General features: G+C 35.9%; 1 protein-coding gene across 1 annotated transcript in view; it reads right to left on the reverse strand.

Annotated features, from left to right (window-relative positions):
• NDUFS4 (NADH:ubiquinone oxidoreductase subunit S4) overlaps positions 1-20,327 on the reverse strand; it is a 47,786-nt gene that overhangs the window by 13,059 nt on the left and 14,400 nt on the right. The window contains exon 2 of the mRNA XM_054185210.1: positions 14,197-14,275. Within this exon, the coding sequence (XP_054041185.1) occupies positions 14,197-14,275 (79 nt within the window). The remainder of the gene's footprint in view (positions 1-14,196; positions 14,276-20,327) is intronic.

Here is a 20,327-nt window from a genome sequence, read left to right on the forward strand (position 1 = left end):
CAAAGAATCAAATTTTCATCATTGTCCGTCATCTGCCGGTTGATTTGTATAAAGAAGTTCTTCTGCATGCACTCCAGACAAAGGGCTCCTTACTTTCGTGGCTATATATCAAGTTTAAAAGTTCTGTTTGTGACAGTTGTGTCTGTGGTAAATTAGGGTAACACTGAAGGAGTGCAGCTGCTCTGCAGGAACCTCCTTTTTGGCATCATTTCACTTAAATAAAAACTGAATAATTAGCTTCTGCCTTTATTAAACCGCAAAAATGCCACTGGCCTTAGTAATTACTTCCGGTTGCCCCACCTACTTAACCTCAATAGTTTACACTTGTTAGAAAGGAGGGAAAGTAGAAGTTTTCTTTACTTTATAGGAGTTTACAACAGCTTGCTCTCTTCCCCACCCCCAATGCGTTTTACCAGACTAAGTACATAAAATTTTGCTATAAATTCAAGTTGCAATACATTTTCTTTAGGAGCTGTTATATCAAAGCACAGAACATCTTGCGTAATATCACGAGATAGCTGCTGTGAAAGGAGCTTTTTATTTAGTGTGCTCAGCTGCTTAGGCTGCATGTCAGGATGAGAACATTTATGCTTCTACACTTCGATACGGTATTTTTGAAACAAATGTAAGAGAACAGAACCTACTATGCAAATCAAAAGTGGGAAAATGGAGCAGAATAAAGTAAGTGTGGTCAGACGACATTTATCTAACAGCTACAGACATAACAAGGAGAAAAAAGCATATTTGCCCTTAGGAAACTGTATTCACACAGAATACAGTTTTCTTTCAGGCTTCCCCATCATTTTGCATTATCACAGTAATCTGTGAACAACACGGTGCTATCCGTAACATGTTCTCCCATCCAAACATCCTGCAGAACGATTAATAAAGAATTTGAGAAAAGGAGTGAAAAAGTGTACTTTTAAAAAGAAAACTGAACATTGCAAACAGGAAGCAGGATTCAATAATAATGATTGCATGAAAGCTTCTATTTAAAGAAAATTTCTTTCCATAGGCAGTTTTGCAGAAAACACTAAAGAGAAACTGGATATGGAGGAAAGGACATGCTGAAAAGCATGTCTAACAGAAGCAGAAATTGCCACTTTACTGTAATCAACGTAAGTCCATTACAATAGTTTTTAGACTACTGACTGCCATTATGCAAAGGAGGCATCAACATCCAAAACAGTCCAGCATTTGCAAGTGCTGTTAGCTTCAGCAAACTCTGTTCATCAGTTTGTATTTCACAGCTGAGGAGATGCTACTCTAACAGCCACAATGGCTACCGATTTGCTGCTGTCGTAAAATGTCCTTGAGAACTTCCCTGTCATCCCACTGCACAAAGGCTCACTGCTGACTTGTGTTTTTGTTGGTTTAAACCATAATACTAAAAATAAACCCAAAAATCTCAGATTTTGCATGTCTCAGTGCCCTGACAAGCCTCAAAACAGAGAGGCATTTTTTTGATAAATATGCAAAAAATAACTATGATTCAGCCTGCCTTCTTGACGGACAGGTGAACAACACTTTAGAAATTTAAAAGTGAAACATTTGAAACACTTTAAGTCCCCCTTTCAGCACAGACGGCTATTTCATACTTAGTATAGTTTTTCTGCCAAGAAAGAATCAAAGAGCAAGACAAAGTGATTATTTAATTATTAATAATGTTTTTTTTTTTCCTGTAACAGTATGTCTTAGTTTTGTAAATGCTGTCTGGGTAAATAGCATGAAATTAAAGAGATGAGGAATCAAATACCTGGGATTACACTTTACAGTTCCTCCATATGACTGAAATTAAGAAATTCATTATTAAAGGGAGGATATTTATTTATCATATTAAATGGGGTGGTCAGGGGAGAAGAATACATTTCATAAAAATAGGCTGACGTTGCTACCAGTAGTCATCAGAGACTTCAGTATGGTCATGACATTCTTCAAATTGAGGAAATTTTAAATAGCACGCTTACCTCAAACAAGGTGGGGAAAAAAGTCTGAATTACTTAGAGCGGATCTTGTAAACTACTTTTTCTTGTAATACAGCAAAATTTAGAGAGAACATACTTTCTAGAACTCATTCAAAGCATGTGTAAGCAAATATTGTGCTTTCACAAACACAAATGGATGGGTTCTTTTTATTCCCTGTGAGGCATTTAAAAATACAGATTCTTATATAGTGCACAACTTACAAGTATTCTACAAGAACTGCACAATTCTCAGATTAAAAAACGTAGAAAAAATTAATTAGTTAAGAAAAACTACAGCAAAGTTTTTAGGCCGTAAACTTTCAAATAAAAGGAGAGCCAGTCTTAGTTTACTTGCATTTAGAAAGAGGAAAACTAAACAACTGAAATAATCTAATTACTGTTACAATAATTTACAGTTATAGCAACACCCCACTACTTTACTACCATAAGTAATTGTTCTTACTGATACTGTTTCTCTCTGGAAAAAAAAAAGAAGCAGGAAGAAGCTTTAAAAGAAAGAAGACAGAAGTACTAGCAGCTGACTCCACCTAGAATAGAAAGCTTTGTACTGATTGCCCTGATAAGTTCATTTTTATATATACGATTAAATAAAAAGCATATTGTAGTTCACTTGTAGTTCAGTGATGGTATATTCTTTCAAACAAAATGTATTCAGTTTGCAGTTCTGATTATTTATGCAAGACTCCTAGCATAAGTCACAGCAGACTGTCTTGCAAAGCTACACACAATATTTCAAGAGTATCTTTGTGAATTTTTCACTAAAGATGACTCTTGCGCTTACAACTTATAAAATGTAGTTTTGATCATGGACACCCAAAGTCCCAACCAGCAGCTGAGGGTGGAGTCTTACATACCTTAAGTGAGAGCCAAAATTCAGGCTACTCTTACACATTGGGAAAAATTTCTGTATATTTTTCTGCTTTTCTGATACCATTTTAGAAAAGTCCTTATTTTTAACATTCATTAAAATTAACCTCTATTTACAAAATAAATCATAAGGATATGACTAAAAAGATTTTTATAACATTACTGCTTTTCAGGAATTCTGTCAGGAACAAGAAAATTAACAATTCTGACCTGCTTTATGCCCATTTGAAAACCTTACAAAGCTCCCTTTAAAGTACCCATTAAGAAATTTTCCAAATAAGACCCAGGTAGACTTCCCACACGTGGGCACAACTTGTTCCATCATCTTCAGCCTTTTAGAGGGAAAGAGGTCTAATCTGTGTTAGATGCGTGGCTGGGGTGCCTTTTCTCAGTTTTGTGGAAAGCTCCCTTACTAGTTGGCGCTGCAAAAGCCCAAGGGTCTTTTCCCTTGGGAAAAGACATTCAGAGCCTAGCAGTGAACTGAGAAACTACTTAGACATCCTCAGTGTGATTGCTGCTGTAAAGCAGGAACACCTTGGCCAATTCACACTCTAATCTGGACAGCAAACATCCTAAAGTCTGAGCTGTTGAGTTCAAATTTGGATGTACAGCGAAGTCTTAAGACTCAACAACTCTAGTAAAATTTTCTATGATGAAGTCGTAAGAAATACTACCACTACGATACATGAAATATCCCTTGTGCATTCAGTTTTAACTAGCTATCAATATCCGTGGGCTGGCAGATGGAGCAAAGAATACTATTTTATTTTTTTTTAATTCCATTATCATGCATTCTGATGTTCTTTTCCTTTCATCTCCCAACTACCTATTAATTCCCTATGTAATGGTAGCTGTGGAACAACATTTTACCCTTAACACCATTAAGGGTTAAAATTTCACCAACTATTTAAGCTTTTGTTTATTAAAAAAAGACATTACTCAAAGGTGGGGGTGAAAAAAAAAAGGAAAAAGCAGCGTTTTAAACTTGACAATACTGTCACACTAGTGCATGGCCTGCTACTAAGAACAATATTGAGAAATCCTGAGTTCATGTAAACCGATGCCTGCCTTCATTGTGATGCATGTTCTCTATTCTCTACATCTCCTTTATAAAGAAAGTGATTTCTGTAACAGATCTTTGCCACATAGCAACAAGTAGTTGAGGGGTGAAAAACTGAAGCAAATCCCCAATCAAGAAATGCAAATTTAGAGCAAAATCCCTGTTGGTGCATGCTTTTTAGAAGAAAAGTTGCATTTAAGAAATTACAAGGAAGCCAGACCTGTTAAAAGCTGTCCCTTACCCTAATGCAAGATGTAATGCTTCTATGTAATATGCATGGACTTTAAAAGTTGAAAGCAAGTGCTAAATAGTGTACATAATTTCCATACACAGCAGGTAGTGAAGCAAGAAAAGAACTGACACAGTTACCCTGTTAAAGAGATGCACAATAGAGAACTGTTATGCAGTGTTAGCATACCGAAGGTCTATGCATCAGGGATGTTGCGGCTGTTAACAGCTTAAATGTCCACTGTATTTTGTTAATTAGTGCATAGAGCTTTTAAGCCTCGAATGTATTTTAGAAGGTTCTTTTCCAACAGTTACACAGTCATTATTCTCTGGTGGGGATGGGAAGGGTTGATGGGGGTTCAACTGTTTCAACACCATCAATAAAATACGAAGGTTAATACCACTGGCCAAAACTAGTTTCTTTATCTACATGGTTAGTTAAAATGGAAGCTTTCTACAATCTCTCTCTAAATATCTGAATCATAACTAGAACGTATTAGTGTTACTTCATAAACTGTTTTTAGCTTGTTCTGTCTAGAAGTCTGTCCCTGTAGTTTGTGCTTTGGCCTTTATGTGCTTGGCCTTTAAGGTTATTTATAGGACAGAAATCATATTTATAGGACAGAAACTCCTGATACAAGAAAGAGAAATCTGTCACCAATTAAATTCAGTAATTCAACTTGATACACTACATCTTTCCTTTCAGTTCTCTATTACTGTGGGGGGAAAAAATCAAAGGAGAGTACAATGTACAATTGTGTTTACTAAACAGTGATATAAAAGTAAGAATCTGTATTGGAAACACACATTACAGAAGAAGATATTCAACTTCTGACTTACCAGAGAACCAGAATTATCTGACCCAAAAATGCTTTCAAATAGAGCAGATTTGACAATAAAAATGTGATCCTCGGAAAAAATACAAAACAGAAGAATAAAAAAAATAAAATACTAGCGCAGACTACAACCTTAATATTAAAAAAGCTTCTGCCTGGTTGACTTAGTGAAAACTTCAAAATAGATGATTTATGATGATGATGTTGGCCTATATAGAAAAATAACATTTTTTATTTTTATAGATGAATGTATGTGCACATCTATAAAATTAATCTGGATGGAAAAACTATCCACTTCTTCAGTTGTTTGTAACGAGGATTACTCACCACAGCCTTAATTTTTAAAAAGATCTGCAACATAATTAGAATACCTTTAAAAAAAATACTGTATTTGCTATGTCTTATCAGCATTTTGTAGAAATTCCTTACAGATCAACTTCTCAATTGTTAACCCAGTTTTCAAGCTAACAAATAATAGGATAAAAGTTATTTCCCCACCAAGGAAAGATTTCATTTTGCACTGAACATAAGCCAATGGGCTTCATGGAGTGAACAGAACTGAGCATGCCAAAAAGATACATAAAAGATTGAGCAATTTCCCTACAGTGCGTGCTTTACAACACAAGAACTAAATTGCATATTAAAACTCAGGATCTGAACATCAGATGCTCTCTTCATGGTCCATATCCCCACCTAACACAGGTTAACACTACTAATTTGAGAAAGCAGACACAAAAGTAGTTCAAAGATACCTCAGAAACAAGCCATCAAGAAGTTGAAGGCATCTGGTTCCATTTCATCATCGACCTTCTGAGTAGAAAGAGGTACTACTGAAGAAGCACCAAACTCTCTTGCAGCATGACCAAGGCATTCAAGGATTCCCACAGGACTACTGGGTTTTCCAGAAAAGGAAAGCTTTTCCTTTCTGACTTGATAAAATGATTCAGCCAGAACTTCATGACTAGAAACAGCTTTCAAGTCTCTACATAGAACTTTATTAGCAATGCTAGGATTTGTTTTTTAAATCTACAACTTAGATATACTACAAAAATGCAGAAAGATTTGCATTTGATGGAACAGAAAAGCAAGCACTCTACAAGGAATTGTTTACTCACTGTTCCTGACAGGACAAGAAGAACTCATGTCATCTACAGAAATATTTCATAACAGGGAAAATGAACTTAGGTGTTCTAGAAAAGGTTCAGATAATGGTATTGTTCTACGAGAACATGAAAATACTATCTAGTCTTTAAAAAGCAAAACTACTAAACAAAAGCGCTCCAAAAATGAACGTACTTCTTAGTCCTGTTCATTACTAGACTCTATCAGTGGCTTACTTTCATTCTTTCTAGCAGATTAGAAACACTGCTCACATATTTAGACTTACAAAACCAAACAAGTATTTGCATGTTGAATAACCCTTTGGAAGCCAGACAAACTAAACATGGCACAATGATACTCCTTTAATTTGTCTGAGCAGCCACCACAGCAAGCTCTTAAAAACCAGTATTCTTTGATAGAAAATGAAATACAATGTAATGAAACAAAAAAAATTGCCTGCATACCCTTCAAGGAGACATATACTTTGACCTAGTGCTCCAGACTAGACTTGAAATTTTTGCACAAGAATGCTGCATGAAGGAAGCCCAGACAAAACAGACACTCGAGATGTTAGAAGGTTGTGTAATCTCAATCTCAAGACACTCCTCCTTACAATACCCAGCAGAGATAGCACTACCATGCACCAAAAAAAACGGCTCGCAGACAAAGAAATCCAAATCCTTTACCCTATCCTGAAACAAAAATAAACCTACATAGGGATGAGTGTGCAATTGCTCTCATTGATACAACTATGTATCCCTTTATACGAAGTTCTGGCCTACCTGCAAAAATACGTAGTTTTCTAAACTGAAAAACAAAAATTATCTCAATCTGAAATTCAGTAATATAGCAATATTCATTGCTCTTAAAAGACAACTAAAGGTGATGGCAGTATCTTTACTTGGGCTGTCACAGTTACAGAAAGCTTCTTTATCATGGGGAGTAACTTGTTGTCCGCAGACATTCTTACAGAAAGCTCTTTATCAGTATCCAGCCAACTGGGTTTTCTAAACCACCACAAGCTTCATCAAACTACAATTGCCTACAAAAACAAGTTGTAGCAAACAGTACAGGCTGAACTGAGCTAGGGTATTCCAACTGGAGAGAGACTTAACTGCCAATCAGCAAAATACAGTGAATTTGCAGTACTGAAAATGTGTACGCAGCTAGGAAATTGGGTAACTACACTCACACAAACACCTGAGCTTGTACTGTGTTTAAGACCAAATGCAGCTACAGCCAGAACTATAAAGAAGAAACTGCCAAATTATTTAAATAATCACTGTTTATAAATAAATATATGCTCAGGCGGAACAGCATGTTGTACATGAAGTGAGAAAGACTGTCACCCTCCTCCAAATCACTAAAACCTTTAAATATTACATTTCACATTAGCTGCTTGACGCAGTTATCCAAGACAGCTTTTTTCTTCCCAGAGTAGTATTTCTGAGCCTTCATTGTGTAAAAAAAAAAAAAGAAAGAAAAAAAAAGAAACAGCAAAAGGACCTTTTTAATAGATTATGTTTTGCAGCAAAAATGCAGATTCACAAATAAACCATCAGTGACCACAAAAAATAAAGACCTTTAAGTATTTAACTCTATGTAAGTCCATTTTTAAATCAGACACTTTTATTAAAGTAGACGTATTTTTACTGCAAACGGTCTTCTCATTTGAATATTTCATTTTTATTGAAAGAATGCACTTAATTTTGAAATAATTCTAGAACGTGGTTTTATACCTTAAACACCTCCTGCACTGGAAACTAGTATCATTCAAGCACTAAACACAACTGCAGATGACCAAATGCAAACCAAACACTAAGTATTGCATCTGAAGTGACAACACACAATGTCTTAAATATTTTATAAACTCCAAGCAAACAACTTTTTTCTTGAGTCCTAAGTACAACACAGTTCAATTCAAATAAGCTGGTCATCTGCTTACTTGACACAACTGTTGATGGAAGAAAGTACTTCTCCAAATCACAGGCTCCCTATACAAGGCCATTTTGGCCAAAGCTAGAAACAGTTTCTCAAAACATATCTGCAAAGTAAAGGGTGGAAAAAACACTTCTATTAACCTTATTTTACATAACAGGTTTATTCTTTTTTGGTTTTGTTTTTCATTAGTCTTAAGCAAAATGCAAGCTTCTGAACTAATTGAGAAAAAAATAAACAGAAGGAATACAACCTACAAAAGAGACATTTGGGGCTAGGTGGAGGGAATGGGTAACTTTGAACAGCCCCCCCAGATTTCCATCCTGGAACCTTGAACCCTTCAAATATGACAACTCCTTATCACAGAGACATACATATAAGGCACATAAAAATTCCTAAGTTACATTCCTCATCTGAACAGAAATGAATACTTTATGGTAACCAGTTGAATAAATACTGCAGCTAGAGTGGATTAAATGAAGAAAAGATTATTCTAAATTCTTTTATCCCATTAAGTTACTTTGGGAACAGCTTGAACTCACCCTCAAGGAATAACCCACAAGGGGTTAACAGCATTTTGAAAAACCAAAACACAGAACATGCACTATATCCTTATTATCTAACACAGTGGTAATGCTTGGAGAATTCTTGGCTGAATAGTAGTTTCAAGAAAAGGAAATCTAGTAAGCCTGTCTCTAATAAATGCATACTTTGCCAAGTGTTTCTCTTCACCAAAGCTGCAAAAACAGCTCCTATACACAGTCTTCAAATGCAATGTCACACTGTCTCGCACGTAATTTTATGACACATTACTACTTTGGTTTTCAGAGTAAATTATATTATATACTCTTCGTTCTTGGGAAAGGCTGCTAGCAATGAATACGCTTTAAAAAGCATGTTAAAGCTTGATTTGCTATGTCCTTTGTTTCACAGCACTGTAGACTATCAGATTGAGATTTGAAGAAACTTCATTATTCCAGGCTATTTCTCACTTGTTTGTATGTTTTATTTTGAGCTGCAGTATTACCACTGTTTATTATAGTAAAGTCTATGCTTCTCTAATCAAACAAAGATTATAAAATTTCACTAATTTCTAAGCCTAGCCAAAATTGGGACTTGGATGAAGGTGAACAAACCATGACTCAATCCTGCAAACACCGTGTGATGTTTGTTTATAATTCAGTCTTATAGAAAAAATGAACTGGAGTGTTTCCACATATTTTTTGCTAAAGAGGTTCAGGTTCATGTTCTGAGAATACAATTAATACACCGCTTCAGGCAGGACGATAACTTCCCTAGCCCTGCTATTTCTGATACAAGCCAGGATGCTGTTGGCCTTCTTGGCCACCTGGGCACACTGCTGGCTCATATTCAGCCGGCTGTCCACCAACACCCCCAGGTCCTTTTCCACTGGGCAGCTCTCCAGCCACTCTTCCCCAGGCCTGTAGCACTGCATGGGGTTGTTGTGACCCAAGTGCAGGACCCAGCGCTTGGCCTTGTTGAACCTCATACCATTGGCCTCGGCCCATCGATCCAGCCTGTCCAGATCCCTCTGCAGAGCCTTCCTACCCTCAAGCAGATCAACACTCTCACACAACTTGGCGTCATTTGCAAACTTACTGGGGGTGCGCTCAATCTCCTCATCCAGTTCATTGACAAAGATATTAAACAGAACTGTCCCCCACACTGAGCCCTGGGGAACATGACTTATAAGCAGTCACCTGCTGGATTTAACTATATTCACCATAACTCTTTGGGCCTGGCCATCCAGACAGTTTTTTACCCACCGGAAAGCATGCCCATCCAAGACATGAGCAGCCAGTTTCTCCAGGAGAATGCTGTGGGAAACCATGTCAAAGGTTTTACTAAAGTCCAGGCAGATAAAATCCACAGCCTTTCCTTCATCCACTAAGACCATTTATTAATCTGCTTTGGCCTACGCTGCTGCAGCATGCAGCTTTTACTGCTCATCTTGAGCATCACCTGAAAAGTATGAACTGCTCATCCTCCAAAAGAGGTTCAGATTTTCTGCGCCCAACTTGGTGTGTGCAAGTTATCTTTATTGAGTCATGTAGAGTTTGTCTACAACCAGATGGAAGCAGGCCTTCTGCTGAGGTTCAATACTGAGACTTCTGAACCATTACTGAAAAAAGGTTAATTAACAGTATAGACAAAACAAAACAATTTCAGGACAGGAGATGAAATGTCAATGGCATCACTGCAGTTAGCCTGTCATGCTTGTAGTAAAGTCTGTCCCTACATGTTCTCACAACGCTGCAAAAACAACTTCAGTAGCATTTCAATTGCACTTGATAGCACTGCTCTTGAATGCTGAAGTGTGTAGCAACTCATCCTGTTTTATCTTGGTCTGACAGAATAAAAACATCTGTGAGATGGCTACAATTAATAGTTGATCCTTAAACACAGTTCCACAATGCATCTAGCATCTCCCCAGTGACCAAACCCTACAACTGCTCTTGGAATAATTTTTGGTTTGAGCTACGGCATATACATTACCAGTGGAATATTCTGCTTTAGAGATGCAAAGGATATTTTCTGGCAGTTGTTCTAACTTTGAAACTTTTTTGTAACATCAGTATCATTTAAACACTAAAAAAGTCCATTTATTGACAAAAATTTGGGGTACCTTTCAATTGCAGACAATAACTTTCACAAAAGTGCCTAGCCTGTAGAAAGTCCAGGCTAGACATGCACAATGCAGCGTTACCAGCGCTGACTGAGAAGCCTGCTTAAAGCACACATGCTGAATGGGACAACTTTTAGCTAGAACAAACAGTATTGATGCACCCTACTTAGAATGACTGAAACAAATCACAGTAATTTAAAACAGTTCAAACCCCCATTTTAGGCAAAAACACTGAAGCTTTCTATAATGATGATGGAAGCTATGTTATTCCATACGCACAAACAGTTAAATCGTTTGGAACATTACCTGAGGGAGATTTGCTGCCGACAGCCTTTGTCCTCCATAGCCCAAATTTCCTAATGCAATCAAGGTCTTGAGAGACTACTTTTCACACAGCTATTTGTCCAGACTCTTGGAATATGACCTAATCGGTGGCCAGAGATTCAAAATGTGATGCAAGAAGTATATTTCTGTTTAGATTTGTTCATTTTGTACGTTATTTTCTTCAGATTTAACTGTTCGTTAAAAGTTACTTTATTCAATATTCACTGAAAACAGCTAGTAACTCAGACAAAGATACCATTTCTTGGATGTGTTCTATAGAAGCTGAGCATTTAACTCCTTTTATGTTTAAGAGTCACACTTTTTTCTAATATGAAAAATGAATGTGGTCTAAACTACTGTATTTTCTACTATTTCATTAGAACTCATTTTTCTATTGTATTCAACACATGCTGGGGTGCAGTAAGGAGGTGACCAACTACTGCTTAATAATTCAATGTCAGGATGCTCTTTCCCCTTCTATTTCATTTGTGTTTCCCAAGACAAGGAGTATTTTAGTACTTCCAGAACCAAATGGGACTCTAGATTATTCAAAGGAATCCCTGTTGATCGATTTCTAACATATGCATGTACACACAGGAATACTACGTCTACAAAGACCAGAAATAGACAGATTAATTCAAATACAACATGCAGTTAAAAGTTTTCAATAACCACAGTGTTACTCTGCTAGCCTTGTAAACATCATCTCACTGAAGAGTTCGGTTTCAAACTAAATTACAAGAGGAGTAAGCCAAACAAGGATAATCGTATCCCATTTTCTGACTGTTCTTACTCTTCTTTCTGATATCCACATAAAAACCACCCATAAGGTGACACCTGGCTTTAAAAAAAAAAAAAAAAAAAAAAAAAAAAAGTATGATAAAGCCAACAAATCCATCAAAATATAATTTAATGACTTGTAACAATAAGATGCATATATCCGGCAGTAACACAAGAGGAAGGGTCTTTTGTAATTAAAAGCTAAGTATCAACTTCTGAAATACAGTTTAGTTACAACTTTCATGGAAATAATGGTTTTACTACGCTTAGCAACATTATTTAAGAACCAGAAAATTCTTACAATGTGTTAAATTAGTTTTACTGGGTTGTAATTAATCGTACTTAAAGTTAGGAAATATACAGCAGCAACCTAAAATAAGTGAATACAGTGCTCTACTTTTCCATGAGGTTTAACTGCTGTCTACAGAACTTCTAATCCTGAAAGAGTTGAAAACCACATCAAAACTCTTTCTGAAGATTTTCCTTGCTAGCAGGATATAAATTTTTGCCCATTGATAGAACACCAATTATTGGATATTTTACGGCATTATGGAAACTTCTCCAAAAACTAAATCTACAAATGAAAATTTTAAAATAATATTCTAATTTTCTATTTTTTTTCCAGGCCCTACAATAATCTGGAAAAAAAAAAAAAAAAGATTTGTACCTCTAGAATATGCACCTACATACACGATATTGCAGGAAAATACTATTCAGTCTGACATTTAACCGAATACTTGAAAGAACTGAGTATAAAATAGTAGTTTAGATACATTAAACATACCAAAATGGAACAAAATTATTCAATGGCTGCTACTATGAGATCTCAAAAAAAAACCCCAGCAACTATGACATGGGCATCTTCAACTTGATGAGAACATATAATGACATTAGAAATAACCACTTCACTTACAATTAATTTACACTAAGAGAACAGAAGACTTGTATTTCAAATTAGTATCACTTTAACTCAACTGGAAGTATAAACTCTCATAGCTAGACAGGGTAATGTACAACCCTAGCTTAGGAGGATGTACATTTAAATACAAAATGGAAGATAGAACAGTGTATATTTTGTGGGTTTGTCTTCACACTGTAGTTTCTTTCAGATCTATGTACGCATCACCTGAAGTCACAATAGAGAAACGTGATACTATAAATTCAGGCATTACAAAAACTCTGTTAGGATTTTAAAAAAAAAATTAAATTAAAGAACAGTGCTAGAATAATCAAACACAATACATAATTCATTTAGGGAAATGTAGGTGTATTGACTTGGTAAATCTTATTTACATAGTGACTCATGAATTCTTGTACATTAAATGAAATTTCCTGAATTCAAAGTTACGCAACTAGATTAGCAAGATAATCATGTTTGCTAAAGTACAGTATTCATTTTTTCCCTGATTTTTAAACCTAAAATTATATTACTTCTTGAATTCAGAAAATAATTTTTAAAAGAACTTTTTTTATCTGTGAGTAGATTCTTATTGCTGCATCTATATTACAGAGCACGAGGGGAAAAAAAGCCCTAGAGTCGTTAAGGTAGGTGTGGTTTTTTTCCAATAGCCTGCTAAACTTCTGCTGCTTCAACTTGCAGTTATCATTACAATGTTCAATTTATAAATACAAATTCCAAATATTTCTTAAGTAGTTAATATAGCTTCAGGGATACAAGAAAACAGATATAATATGAACTATCTAGTACATATGATGGGAATTTTTTTCCGTGAAGATTCAAAAGCGATATGAAAACCAATGAAAAGCATGCTTCTGCTGTGACGCATTTACCCCCAGAAGTCTTACAAAAATTATACTATCGAATAATGTAAACATAAGTGTCAGGTTGCATCTAGAGTAACAGACCACACATTATGGAAGAACTTACAAGAAAAGATTGCCAAATTTCTGATCTGCTACTGATTAGCAGAAGAATGTTATGCATTTGTTCCTAGTTGTAATCTAACCTTCATGCATATTCAAAAGCTAGAGTATATGTGCATAGTAACAATAATTTTGCATGATGCTTCTTTACACAGTTTCTTTAGTAATATGGGTCCTAACGAAGATAATTTAATTTCAGGAAGCTGGCAAATTCTGTATAGTTTCACTACACAGAAGATACACCCAGATTTCAAAAAGAACAAACTTGTTACAAATTACAGATGATACTTGTCCTTGGCCATAATACAATAATAATAAACAAGGTACGCATCATTTGATATTGATTAACACTTTGAATGCCGTATTTCCTTCACATACTTATGTTTTACCAATGTTCCCCTTTTAAAAATGTATGAAGGACTGTTGCTTTGTAGTTCACATTTATACAGCTTTCCTAGAAGAACGTAGAATACCATACTGAATGCCTATTGTGCAGAAATAACCCTGAAGGCTGTATCATAGCAGTATGCAGTAGAAAACCCTTACCAATTTTTCATCAACTGTGATGAGTTGCGTGTCTCGAGTTTGGTCCTGTGCCAGCCGCCATGTGGAAGTGCTCAGTGACCTGCGGTGCAAGACTTGAAGTTAAAAAATGATTCATGCAATGAGAAAATAGAGGCAGACAAATCTTACATAAACAAGTTACTTTAACAATATCCGTCTTGTAAAAAAAATTGAAGAGGGAGAGATGAGGGCACAAAAATCCTTTTTCTCCCCAATTAGTTCTGTCTGCTGAGTTTTTGGCAGACTCCCACTTAGCAGTTCACAACAGGCTGCACTTTATGTCAGCCTACAGGCTCTCTGTCACAGAGAGACTGCCAGTGGCAAGGACTGTACTGCTCTATATGAATGTACAGTAGCTGGTTTGTCACGAACAGACAGAAAAATACAAGGCTGCTGCAAGCATTCTGGAACTCTGATCCTGAAAACGATGGCATCAGAGGAAAAAAATCCTAAATCTATTTGTAATGGTAAAGCTCCAGCTCTGCACTTTTAACAACAGACTATTAACAAATTTAAAAAACAAAAAAATGAAAAAACAAAAACCTAAACTAAACCCAACCAAAACCCAACCAAAACCCAAAAACCAACAAAACAAACCCTCAGCTGATAATTCAAACAAAATTTTCTGATTTTGACTGGGCAAAGCTCACAACTACTTTGCTTCATTTCTAAATCAGTATGGGTCAGCTTATGCATTTCCAAGAAATATGATTAATCCTCTTGCATAGTTACTAAACCTGTAAGGTACAGATGGAAACGCAGAACCCAATTCCACATCACTGAGTTAAGAAGTAAAATTTGTCCTTAATTTGCATTATGTCATTAATGTCAGGATTGGGCCCTTTGAGTACAAATCATCTTTTGGCAAAATAATGCAACAGCAAGTGAAACAAGCCAAAAAGCCCATTTCTCTGAGCTAATAGTGTGCTTCACACTTAATTAAGGTCATTTTAAACAAGTGAGGCACAAAAATGCAAGAGTATAGACAACTGAACAGTAAGAGGGACTAAGCCACTTTCAACTGTTCTTCAGAACATTACCTAATTTGGGAAGCCAGACATACTTGCAGATGCAAATGAACTTTGAGATTTTGCCTATGGGATACTTAAAACCGTACTTCTAGTAATTTAACACTATTGGTAATGTTTACTTAATTTTTGAGGAAACCATCCATTAGTGCCTTTAAAACACCACAGCTTTTAAAGCAAATTCCAAGACTTTCGGAAAATGTACAATACTATGCAAACTAAATTCTCCCTACATAAGTTACAACTGTTAAATAGTCAATAACATGAAAGGTGTCTCAGGACCAGATAACTCACACACAATCATTCAAAACCCGTAGAATTAAAAGAGCGTATTTTCTTCCACATTCAACTAGGCAATGGAAACATGGAAGACTTAACTGGGGGAATAGCCTCCTAAACACGTGCGTCTACTATGTCGTCTAATTTTAAACCCCTCCCTGATTTTTGTCAATTCTGGTGTGAATGCATTTGAAGATATGAACTTGATCATTTAATTAATATAGCTGCACTGGATTTAACACATTAACTAAGAAAGCATTCAATTTTCAGAAAATATTAGCATGGTAAAGTTTTTAGAAGGTAAAATCTACACCAGAAAGGAATTTGAAATTAGTGACTATAAAGAAAGCCACAAGAATCTTATAAAACTAAGCAACTGGAACAAAGTTCAGTTCCACAAGTCTATACTTCTAACACAAATTACACTCTACTAAACTACCTTCCATTTGCCAATAACAACTTCAAAAAAGCTCCACATCATGAAAAACAAACTCAAAGCACAACGTTTATAGAATCACCCAACTCTGTGACATGGACAGATATACGTATTCCTATTTAAAATGACAAAATCTGTCTGGAAGGGTACTTTGAAGAACAAGATGAAGTTTTACTGTCATTTTTTAATTTGTACATGTTAAACAATATGTCATAAAAACAGAATAGACAGATACTGCAGCATGCTACAAGAAATGGCTCTTAGATGGTCCTTATTCAAAACCAAACCAAGAGAGAAGCTATCCTAAAGGTCTTCAGAACAGCAGCATTACACTTTAGTTCCAGTGGCAAGTCACTGAACCAAACAATTTCCAGCCTTAAACAAGGCAAAAGCATTGTAATAGGAAAGTTAGTTTCTCCCTCTCTCCAGGAATTTTAGTGTCAAAGTAGTATTCTGCAGGTGTTCTAGAACTTCATGTGGTACACTGTTCACTACACTACCTTATATATGGCCAAAGAAAAACCATGGGATTATGCAATCAAATTGGTCCTTTCTGGACCTTTCTAAACTATTAATCAAGAAGTTCTCTGAACCTTGATTTGTGGAGAGGTCTGATGAATGTATAAAGATTTGAGTATGCCAGGATATAAGTAATAAGGCTGATTAGAATCCCACTTTTTCTTGTAATATAAATGCAATTTGGAACAAATTTGATTTGATTGGGGGTTTCTTGTGTGTTTTGGTTTGTTTTTTTAAATTTGGAAAAGCATTAACCAGCTTTGAAGAGTATAAATGCCATTCCCTTCCAAAATGATTTCCACTCAGCATTATGTCATTTGACATCATTTTTACTCAGAAGATTGCTCATTTTGGAAATTTAAACCTTTTATTCTGCCCTCAACAGTAAAGTAATTCTCACAAAATTCCCAATTAAGACTTGCCTCTGCCCACACCCATCTTGAACTTTAGGTAGCTTTTGTGATGGATAAACTTGCAGAAGTATAAAACATACTTTTTCAAGTTCCATTCTCACAAGGTTCTCCTCCTTTCTTCTACTACTGACCTCCAGAAAGGTAATCTGCTGTCTGCCTTTCTCTTTGTAAGCAATATTGGTCCACATTATCCTGTTTTGCCTTATTTTGACTGCTTATGCATTTTTTTCCCCGTGAAACATCTTGGGATTAGGCCTTAAGAGCAGGAAGTTCCATTTCTTACCTTGTTCTAAGACAACCGAACTCCGATTTAAAATTATTGTACACAGAATACTTTAATAATAAATAGACCAGTAATATAACTCTAAAGTTCAGAAGCTATACAGAAAGTTTTACACATAATAGCTAGCAACAATAAACCCTGCTATCTTCTAGGCTCATTAATGTCCCATTCAAAACACAGATCAGGCAAACATCCTTCACAGTTGCTATCTAATTAAAGTGTGATGAGACTCCAGGCTGGCCACCAGCTCCACTTGAACATTTGTCCTGCCTGAAAATTTTTCTTATAGTGAGCTCCCTAGTGATGAACACATAAGGTTTTAAATGTAAAAGCCCGAGTTTATTAGAACAGTTAGCCTTTAAAAAAAAAAACCTTTCAAAATTACATGAAGTAAAATTAAGGTTTATTAATAAGTCACCCATGTCCTTTATGATCTTGCAGATACCTTCCCATAGTATCCCACATATAATGTTTGTGGCTAATCCAATCTGCAGCTTTTTGGATTACAACCAACCCTTCACAAGGTCTTCTAGTCCCTAAAAAGTTTTTCTTTCATCAAGGCCTGGCTGTACGGCTAGTGAAGATGCCACACTTAGTCCACAGGGACTCAGATAGCAAAATTCTCCTCTTGCTGAAGTTTGTCTTTCTGGGCCTCTTCCTTCAGATGCATCTGGCATCCTGTCCCCAAGTATATTCCCTCTCTCAAATCTCCTCTTAATGGAAGATTCTTTGTTCTGTACATGTTAGTCTGTCACACAAATACAGAGGGGTGTTTGTGTTTCCACAAACATGGAGAACTTGGCATCAACATACAGCAACTCCTTTGGCTACAGAGACCACCACTCAAATTGTCATTTGGCTTGCAATTATGAAAGTGATATCTCCCTCCCCCTCCCCATGTCATTGTCTTGGGCATTTAAATTCCTTAAACTTGATCTATGATCCCGTATCCTCATTTTACGCTATTATCATTTAATATTTTCTATCCTTTATTATAATTTCATTATACTCATTTCTACAATTCACTTAAAATGTAGCTTTGTATAATACAATTCTGTCTTTACCATCAATCTGATCACGGTCCAGCTTCAGCACGACTTCTGCTTTAATATCTGCTATAAAACAATATACTTTAATGATATTTCTGCGTTTTAGTGTTAGGAATTTAAAAAGATGTTAAGGTCACTTTTTCTTCCATAGTGCACAGTTCTTCAGAAAAGAATTATAGATCTAAACATTGTATCTAGACTAGATTATGGCTACAATTTTATTTTAGAGTCTCAGTCTTTTATATTGTGTAAAGAAACAAGAGTAGAAATTTGGCAAAGACTACACTTATTAATAATTACTTGTAAATTATTTTAATGTAAATTAATTACTTGTCTTCTTATTAATTACTTGTAAAAATACTCTTACATTAGCTCAGTAACACAGAATGAATTAATAATGGCTACTAGTGAAAATGTGAATTCGTAAAGTGCAAAAATTTCTAAAGGTATCGCATATCCTGGAAAAACAAATGCTGTGGTCATCTAACAACATGTCTTCCAGCAGAAGCATGTACTCCCCTTCCACTGTCATCTGCTGTTCCCGTAAAGCACAAATGGGTTCCAGATCTCTGCTACACAAATGGAGGAGTCCACTAAGAAGCCACTGGAAGTTCTCCAGTCTTCCTTGCTATATTCACACCAGTATCAGGTCTCTCGACCATCTTATCCCACTGTTGGATAAGGATGTAGCAGAGTTCCTTGTTTCAGGGGCCATACTTCTGTCTCCTCTTCCCTTTTTACACTAGAGGCCCTAGCTCTGTTGATGTCCTTAACAAGTTCTGTTGAACCAGAGAAACTAAATAGTAAAAAAAAAAAAAAATGGACAGCAAAAGTCTTTTGTGATATCAGGATGATGGATTCTAAGGCATCTGACCCAAACATTTATCTTGGTAGTTTTGGATATCTGTATTCAATCTCTAAAATTCAACAAATCCGAACTTCTTGAATAGCTGTTAAATAACCTATGCTTCTGTTTTTTAACTGTATAAATGGAAAGATAAATGGAAGCCTTACAGAAGACAATGCTTGCCACAGTGCCTCTGGAAATGTCCCGAAGAATCCCCCAGAAGCCTAGTGGAAGGAGAGGAGCAGCCATATTTACAAGGCATGAATTTGCCTTCCATGAAGAGCAATGCTGTGACCGGCATGTTACACAGCACCCTGATGTGAAAACTTGCATTTACCTGACCTAATTCAGTAGCTGAGACTTAACTCATTGCACAAAAAAAAGCTCCTTAACCTCTGTACGCAACACATCTAACTGTTTGATCCATTAGCACCCCCTTTTGGTCAACTGTTGGGAGATATGTTAAAGAAAGCCAGATATCACAGCACAGGTAATCAGATCAAAACAGATAAAGATGGAATGAAGTCTTGAAGAAAAACTCATGTGCCTCTTGAAAAATAAAGGCAATCATTAAGAAGTAAGTCTAAATGGTATTTTAAGTACTCTGATACTGAATGCCAGGGCACCAGTAGGTGTGAATATACATATACGCAGAAGCCAAAGCCGTGAAGAACCATTCAATACATTGAACAGATAACTAATTCTTAGAAAAACAACCATTTTAATGTTATGGCATTTATCAGGAATAATATAAGCTTCACAGCATACAGCCACCAGAAAGACATTAAATTCTGAACAAAAAGAACATGGAAACACTGCCAGCTCAGAACTTGCACAGCATTCAACCTAGTCACACACTACAATTAAGTAGACTAAAACCAAATTAGTATAATGTTCTCTCATATAAAATAGACGGTAATGATTGCCTGTTACACGATGTCAAATACTGTATAGATCACAGTATTCAGCTCCAATATAATCCATTTTTATAAAGACAGATTGTGAAGCTGTACTTGTAAGAGATGAACTTAAATAGAGTGGGATAATACTTCCTTGGTATTAGACTCATTATTGTCATTAAAGCGATAAAGACTTAACAGAGTCAATGGTATTTTATTTTACCAGGATAGAATTTACTATTCTTATTACATCCCAACATAAACAAAATATGGAATATAATGCCAAACACTGCCTGTGGAGACCATGTAGTTTTATTTTGTAGTATGAACTGCATGAGTAACTTTGGGATTTGGAGGAAA

Source organism: Rissa tridactyla, chromosome Z, assembly GCF_028500815.1.
Source record: "Rissa tridactyla isolate bRisTri1 chromosome Z, bRisTri1.patW.cur.20221130, whole genome shotgun sequence".
Taxonomy (NCBI): domain Eukaryota; kingdom Metazoa; phylum Chordata; class Aves; order Charadriiformes; family Laridae; genus Rissa; species Rissa tridactyla.